At 52.0% G+C, this 7,868-nt stretch overlaps 1 protein-coding gene across 2 annotated transcripts; it reads left to right on the top strand.

The window, feature by feature from the left end:
* Positions 1–2,236: 2,236 nt before the first annotated feature.
* On the top strand, positions 2,237–6,727 carry LOC119354838 (protein SMAX1-LIKE 4). Of its 2 annotated transcripts, none has more exons than XM_037621586.1 (3): positions 2,237–3,900; positions 4,789–5,047; positions 5,168–6,727. In XM_037621586.1, exons 1-3 carry the CDS (start codon positions 2,525–2,527, stop codon positions 6,578–6,580), a joined length of 3,048 nt encoding a protein of 1,015 aa, XP_037477483.1. In that variant the 5' UTR covers positions 2,237–2,524; the 3' UTR covers positions 6,581–6,727. The 2 variants fall into 2 exon arrangements, with proteins under 2 accessions (XP_037477483.1, XP_037477484.1); XM_037621587.1 differs by having other exon boundaries at positions 2,238–3,900; positions 4,792–5,047.
* The last annotated feature ends 1,141 nt before the right edge of the window (positions 6,728–7,868 follow it).

The following is a 7,868-nucleotide window of genomic DNA, read 5'->3' as shown; positions in this document are numbered from 1 at the left end:
AATCGGATAATACCCAAAAAATGATCTAGTGATAATAACACACGCTTTAGCTAAACTAGCAAGTATAGTACTTCCTCCGTCACAGTTTAGAAGGCACAGTTAAATTTGCGTGCGTTTCCACAATAGACAAGATTTAGGGCGCATTGCATTTATGTCTAGTAGCTAATTAGTATTCCTATACACTATTTCTATATGCATGCATAATGTGAATGCTATTTTCTAACCCATCTCACAACCAATAGATAATCACCTAGGTTCCAGAGAATTTCCAAGCGCGCCTTCTAAACCGTGACGGAGGGAGTATGCATTTGCCATTTCAGTACATTATGATTTCCAAATACATGTCAACAACTTTGTTGTTTTTGTTTTTTCACGCCACAAATTTAGTTAATTTTGTTTCATAAGTCATGGCAAATCTATTATATGTACCATGGCAAGTTTTCTCTAACATAACATGTCAATTCTTATTTGACTATGTACCATGCCAAAATTTCCAATTGTCTATGGAAAATATAGTCTATACATTATGGTAGTTTTATTGAACATGTCATGGCAAATTCCTAAACTTGCCATTATTTGAAAAGATCAAAAATCATACATTTGACACGTGCCAATTACAAACTTTTCCAAAAGTAGCAATGTCTTTTTAGAGAACAAAATATAGATTTGCCATGTACCCATGGCAATTTTGCTAAATTTGTGATATTTTTTTGTTTTTAAATAACAAACCTCCTAAATTTGTCCAGGTGCCCATTTACAGTCTTCCAAGACATGTCATGTCGTTCTTGGAGAACGAATTTCCTAAACGTGGCCATGTGTGTAGTGCAAATTCCTAAATTTGCAACACTTTTCAAAAACACACAATCCCTATCTTTTTTCATATGCCCGTTTTAAAAAATTCCAAAAAGTTGTCATGTGTTTTTTTAGAAGAATTTCCTTAAATTTTGCCATGTACCTTTTGCAACTTCCTGAATCTTCCATATCTTTCAAAGAACAAAATCCCTAAGTTGACATCTTCTCCACAAGAACAAAATCCCTAAGTTGCCATGTCACCATTACAAATTCAAAAAAGAAAATCCCATGGATCTTCTCCACAAGAAAATCCTTATTGGTGCAAAGTTTGTCTGCACCGTCCAGGCAGTCGCCGTAAATTATACGCAACCCTACCATTTTCCTTTCTTTATAGACTATAGTTTACTCTATTTCTTACCCTTCTTTTCCAGGGAGGTAGCCTTTTCCACTGCACAGGCACAGTTGGAGGCAGAGTCCCAATACATTTCATCGTAGTACTGTACCTCCTTTTATTACCTCAATCGCCGGGTTTTTACCAACAGTAGCGCCTGCACAGGCTGCCTTACATACCGTATCGACGTATATATGCGATGTACGTACATACATTAGATTCGTCATCCTCATCCATGGAAGTACTTGATGCGTCCAACTTTTCTTTATCTTTTCTTTTTGCGTTTCGTAAAAAGAAGGGCAGCGCGTAGTAGGCGATCAGAGCTTTAAACCCCAGACAGAAATTGGATGAGCTTTGCGCTTGAGACTACCCTTCTTTTGATCTAATAATCTATTGGCCCGCATGATCAAGTACTTTAGCATAGCTTTTGTAATTTGCTTTCCTTTTTCCTGTCACTTTTGTGGGGGCAAAGGTCAACAATATACCTTGACCATGGAACGAACGACGATTAATCACCAACGTAACGTATATACAGCAAATATGATGATGCAATGCAGATTGCAGTTGCACATGTTAGTGTTAATCCCCCTATCATTACCAACAAGGCAGCTGAGTTCAAAACAAGAGTGAGTAGCCTAGGGATCGCCATGGGCAACGACGTAGTAGGAGCACGTAGGCAGTAGTAGTAGTAGTACCATGGCAGCGCTTAGCAGTGGAGTACTGCATGTGGCATGTCACTGCTCCTGGTTGATGCTGGGGACGAAGGGGCGGGAGGGGACACACGAGCTTTTGCATGCATTGGCAGCTGTGTGTGGAAAGGGAAAGATCCCTGCCGAGAAAACAGAGGCATATGCAAAGGAGGAGAGAGAGAGAGAATGCCATGCATGGCGGAATGCCACCACGCCGCTGAGAGAAGAGAGAGAGTGTGTGTGTGTCTGTGTATGAGAGCGGAGGGAGCAAAGCCTGACGGGGCTATGCAAAGCCACAGCGGCGGCATCCGCCACCCTCGATAAAGAGACAAGGCCCTCCTCCCTCCTCTCCTCTCAGCTCAGGCCATCTATCCGGTCCAGTGTGCATGGAGCGAGGTCTATAAAGATAAAGTAAAGCCGCCACAAAAGAAGGCAGCAGCTACCACAGTGATCACGCCTACAGTAGACACAAACCGATCCATAAAGAGGGACGGACGCTCTCCCCTCGCCTCATCAGAATCAGCAGCAACGCCAAAGGAGGAGGAGGTGGTGGTGACAAGAAGAAGAAGGAGCCACACCAACAAGTGAGAGGGGGAGGAGCTTCTTCTCCGCGGGGTGTGGGGGGGTGGGGGCGAGGACAGCTGATCGAGTGATGCGCGCCGGGGCCTACACCATCCACCAGTCGCTCACCGCCGAGGCGGCCGCGGTGCTCAAGCTCGCCGTCGGCCTCGCGCGCCGCCGCGGCCATGCGCAGGTGACGCCGCTGCACGTCGCCTTCGCGCTGCTCAGCTCCGCCTGCTCGCAGCCGCTCGCGGGGGGCGCCGCCTACGGCCTGCTCAGGCGCGCCTGCCTGCGCTCCCACCCCGCGGTGCCGCCCGCGCAGCACCCGCTCCAGTGCCGCGCGCTCGAGCTCTGCTTCAATGTCGCGCTCAACCGCCTGCCCAACTCCGGGCCGCACTCGCCGCCGCCGTCTTCGGCCGCGCCCTTCGCGTCCTCGCTCGTCCAGCCTAACCCGGCGCTCTCCAACGCGCTCGTCGCCGCGCTCAAGCGCGCGCAGGCCAACCAGCGCCGAGGCTGCGTCGAGCTGCAGCAGCCACCGCCATCCCCCGGCCCGGTGCAGCACCAAGGCGCGCAGCAGCAGCAGCCGCTCCTCGCCATCAAGGTGGAGCTCGACCAGCTCATCATCTCCATTCTTGACGACCCCAGCGTAAGCCGCGTGATGCGGGAGGCGGGCTTCTCCAGCGCCACCGTCAAGAGCAACCTCGAGGAGGAGAGCGCGCTCATGATGTCATCCTCGTCTTCGTCCCCTCCTCCGCCGGTCATACCTCCACATTTCTTCCTCGACCACGGCAGCATTGACGGCTGCGGCTTCGGGATGTGGCCGGCACAGTTCTTGAGCTCGCCGGCCGTGGCCGTTCCGTACTGCAAGGAGGACGTGAGGGCGGTCTTGGAGGTGATGGTGCGGAAGCAGGGGAGAAGGACCAACCCCGTCGTCGTCGGCGACTCGGTGTCGATGGCGGAGGCCGTGGCCGGCGAGCTGCTGCGGTGCCTCGAGCGCGGAGAAGTCCCCGAGGAGCTCGCCGGCGCGCACCTGCTCAAGCTTCAGCTCTCCTACGTGCACGTCCGGCTCATGAGCCGCGTCGACGTGGACGCCAAGGCCGCGGAGCTCCGCCGCAGCGTGGACGCCGTCCAGCGCGGCGGCCTGGTCGTCTACGTCGGAGACCTGCGGTGGGCGCTGGACGAGGATCCCGCCGGCGGCGGCGCCGACCACACCGCGTCGTCGTACAGCCCCGTGGAGCACATGGTGGCCGAGCTTGGCCGGCTCCTCGACGACCTCCGCGCCAGCGCGCCGCCGCGATGCCGCGTCTGGCTGGTGGCCACGGCCAGCTACCAGACCTACATGCGGTGCCAGCACCGGCGTGGGCAGCCATTGCTGGAGTCCGCCTGGGCGCTGCAGGCCGTGGCGGTCCCCACCGCGAGCGGCACTGGGCTGGCCCTCAACAATCTCCATTCTTCCTCCTCTCCGAGGTGAGCAACCAAGAAACATGCCTCCCCCTACAGTGCCATTCCCTTGTCGTGCATGTGTCCTTGTTGCCTTCTCTTCCTGCTCACTGTTGCTGCATGCAGCCTTGTGTGTTGCTGTCTAGAAGGACCACTTGGTCAGAGGTCAGATGTTTCAAAAACAAAAACAAGCCAAGCTCTACTACCTGCACCACTAGCCCGTAGTAGTATCTGTACCCTCCCTACTAGTAGACCTCAAGTAGAGTAGTGGTATAAAATACCATTTCATCTTTCGACATTAATGAGGTGCTTGAGCTTTCATGTCATCTAAACTGAAGCATGTGAGCTTGAAGGCTTGATCATGCATGCTGCAGGCAGTAGAAATTGATGAGAGACACAGAGAGAGAGAGAGATGGAGAGAAAAAGAGGGTTATTTTTGGGGAATGCAATGCTTTTTAGCCTCTGCAGAGATTCCATCTGATCCGATCAGGTTCTCTGCATGCTCGGCGCAAAAGTCTTCTTCTGATGCAGCAGCAACAGTGCCTGGCCTGCCTCCCTTTTTGGTACACAAATGTGTGACTTGTGAGACTGATCCGGTGCCCTTTTCCTTGCAATGATGCACTTTTCATGCACACAAGATCAATCATAGAGTATTTGTAGTAGATGGGGATGGTACAAAAATTCAAACTGCTCTAGATAGATGGTTTGATATGGCTACAGTTATGTATGTCCCTATGATTATTTTCCCTGCAATACACTGGAAATTCCATGAAACTGCTCCGCCTTTTTTGAATAAAATCTGCCTGATCTTTTCTGCTTGCTCCTTTTGTACGTGTAAAAACTTGAAATAAATTGATGGAAACTTTGCCATGGTCTGGTACTTGACATCGTTTTGTTTGTCCCCTGATGTTCCAACAGTGCGACTGCGATGCAGCAGGCCATGGCGACCAGGCAGCTGCTTGCCCAGAGTCCTGTGGCAATGGCAGCCGAGCCAATGGCGCTGGGAGGCGAGCAGGAAGACAAGCTGATGCTGTGCAGCGAATGCAACAGCAGCTACGAGAGGGAGGCGTCCGTTGTCAAGGCAGAGGCTGGCACCGAGGGCCTACGCTGCAGCCTCCCGGCCTGGCTGGTGCTCGACAACAAGCCACCGGCCGATCATCAAATGCCACACCAGGTAACGATCAAACAGGACATTCTAATGCAGTTCTTCAAATGTGCATCATAGTCACAGCAAAATCTAGGCCAGTTGGAGTTGGATGTCTTATCTCCTTTTTATTTGGTGGTGATGATTCAGGGCAACTATCTGATCGAACTCAAGAGGAAATGGAGCAGGCTGTGCAGAAAGCTTCACCTGTGGCGCAGCCAGCAGCATGATCCGTGCTCCCCTTCTTGCTTTGGTCCTGGCATATCTGCACCTCCAAACTCGTGGTGGCCGAGTCCTTGCCTGCTGCCGAGCAGCCAGAGCACGCCGAGCATTGCAGGCTTCTTGGGCTTGGAGGGACTGACGGAGCATTCAAGGAGCAACAGCAGGTGGTCACCTCCATCGCCTCTGCCTTGTCCGGGCCTCATGGAGCCAGAGCGCCCGGACGTGAAGACGACGCTCGCTCTTGGCACCCTCCTCCCACTCTCGGACACGGCCACCTCCGACGGTCGTGCTCAGGGGAGCCACGATGGAGTGACGCATGAGCTGGAGCGGCGGCTGCGCAAAAACATACCGCGCCAGCCAGTAGGCACCGTTGCGGAGATCGTGGAGGCGGTCGCCAGCAGCCGGAGCTATGGAAGGAAGGGCGTCTGTCTGTTCTTCAAGGGGAGCGACCACGCTGCCCAGCAACGGGCGGCGGCGGTGATCGTCGAGACGTGCTGTGGCTCGGCCGATCAGATCATAGCCGCGGATCCCAAGAAATTCAGCTGCGCCGAGGATTTCTGCTCCGATGTGGTCTCGAGGGCGTGCAAGCTCAGTTGCGGCAGGTTCGTGCTCGTCATCCCCGACGTCGAGCACGCGCCGCGGCACGTTGTCGAGTGTCTCGTGGCGGCATCCATGTGCGGGTTTATCAAGGACCATTTCGGCCAAGAACTCGATCTCTCTGGATCCATCATTATCTTCACAACATCAGAGCTTGCAAACCGGGCCACCGACGTCATCAGCCTGCGGTTATGGTCGTCGTCGTCGCCCGGCGATGTCAAGAGGAAGGCAGAGATCGAGCCACCACCAACAACAAGGGAGTGCAAGAGGGCACGGCACGGCTCCAGCTCCGGCCATGGCATCGACCTTGACCTCAACCTCTGCGCCGGCAACGACAGTGACGACGATGCTGTTCCGAGCGACATCACCCACGAGAGTGACAGCAGAGAACACGGGGACTTGCACCACCTCCTCGAGTCGGTCGCCACCGGCGTCCTCGCCCTTGACAAGGACGCCGACGCTGACCAGCGCGCCGCGGCGACCATCCGTGAAGTGCTCGTTGGGGCGCTCGGCCGGGAGGTGCAGCTCGACGACGAGGCGGCCGAGGCTCTCACCGCGGCTTCTGGACACTTTCTTGACGAGGTGCTGTGGAGGTGGGCGGTGGAGGTGTTTGAACCGGCGGCGGCGGCGGCAGTGGTGGAAAATGGCGGGAAGGTGGTGGTATTGGGGATGGGGCCAGGGGGCGGGGCCCAGGTGTCAGGGTTCATGGGCTCGGCCCTTCCAAGCAGGGTCCTTGTAGACTGAGCTCACAAAGTTTTGCTACCTCGCGGTGTACTGAGTCATTAGTTACTTACTCCACTACTTAGCTCAATTTGTTGTATGTAGAAAAGAATGATGGACTTGAAATGGAGTCTTTCGGGGGGTTTAATTGTTCGATTTCACATTGTTAAATCGCCTCCGTTGCCTCAGATTCGCTCCTCTGCCCAGTAAATAATTTCTCAACTTATTATAAGGTCGTGAACCTCATCGGATGGCAAAAATGCTACACGCACGGACTCCTGGCTCACGGACTTCACGGGCCTGCTGAGCTGTCCTGTTTTAATTGGCCTAATTAATTTTCTTCTCCTAATTAACCGCCTCCCCCTGATTTAACTGGTGGGCTGGGCGCCCAGCCCTGTAATGCCCCGTAACTATCCGTGAATGTAGCAAAGCTTCATCGAATGGTTAGGAGGACACTGATATCTTAGTTCATTAAAGTTTAAATCCTAAACTTGACACCGATGCTTGCATTTTTCTAGATTTATTTCAGGACTTTCGGTCATGTATTTATAAATCTCAAAATGATGTGTCACCTCAGCCTCTCAGAAGTGCTCATAGGAGTAGGACGTCCCTCGTTCATAGGGTTGAATGTATGTGCTTATGTATTAAAAAACTTATCTTAAGGTTAACTTGCCAGCTTTTTTGCGTTTGAAAAAGGACGACAATATGGGAAACATTAGATCTTGATCCGCTTGGAGCGAAGGTTACCTGCAAAAGAGCTTGCGTGTTGTAATGAGAGAAAGAAATATCACACTTCTCTAATCCAATAGCCATGAGTTAAGACCCTCGCCGACTGTGCCCTCAGTGCTTACACAACCACAATGCGTTTGAAGGTTGTCAATCTTAAGGCGTCTCTCTCAGCATTACGGGGTTGTTTGGATTGTGACTATGTTTGCCTTATGTTGGCACATTACTTTTTGCCACACTTGCCTAACTTGAGTTGTTCAAATTGTTAGCCATACTTTTGACTTGCCTAAGGGAATTTTGCCACATTTTTGTGTCTATGACATGTGAAGTTCACTTCTCATTAAAAAAAATCTTATCTTAGGTGTGGCTAGAACCAAACACCCACCTAACTTGGTCAAATTTGCCTAAGGTGAGGTGCGGCAAAGTGTGGCTGGAAACCAAACAGCCTCTACATGTCAATGTTAAGGCGTCTCTCTCTTGGCATTAGATGAGTAATCTATTCTTTTCCTATGAGGTTTTGGCGAGACGTGCATGCATGGTTATAGTTTTTTTTTGTCTCCAATCCTGGTTTTGATAGGCATTCATT

This window comes from Triticum dicoccoides, chromosome 2A (assembly GCF_002162155.2).
Source record: "Triticum dicoccoides isolate Atlit2015 ecotype Zavitan chromosome 2A, WEW_v2.0, whole genome shotgun sequence".
Lineage (NCBI taxonomy): Eukaryota > Viridiplantae > Streptophyta > Magnoliopsida > Poales > Poaceae > Triticum > Triticum dicoccoides.
The sequence above is the reverse complement of the archived record's forward strand: the minus strand, read 5'-3'. Positions and strand labels throughout refer to the sequence as shown.

Excerpts from the sequence above, each read along its gene's own strand:
- LOC119354838 (XM_037621586.1), top strand. The coding sequence starts at position 2,525 with ATGCGCGCCGGGGCCTACACCATCCACCAGTCGCTCACCGCCGAGGCG. Across the intron at positions 3,901-4,788 it reads CATTCTTCCTCCTCTCCGAG|CAGTGCGACTGCGATGCAGC; the intron begins GTGAGCAACCAA and ends CTGATGTTCCAA. Across the intron at positions 5,048-5,167 it reads ATCATCAAATGCCACACCAG|GGCAACTATCTGATCGAACT; the intron begins GTAACGATCAAA and ends GTGATGATTCAG.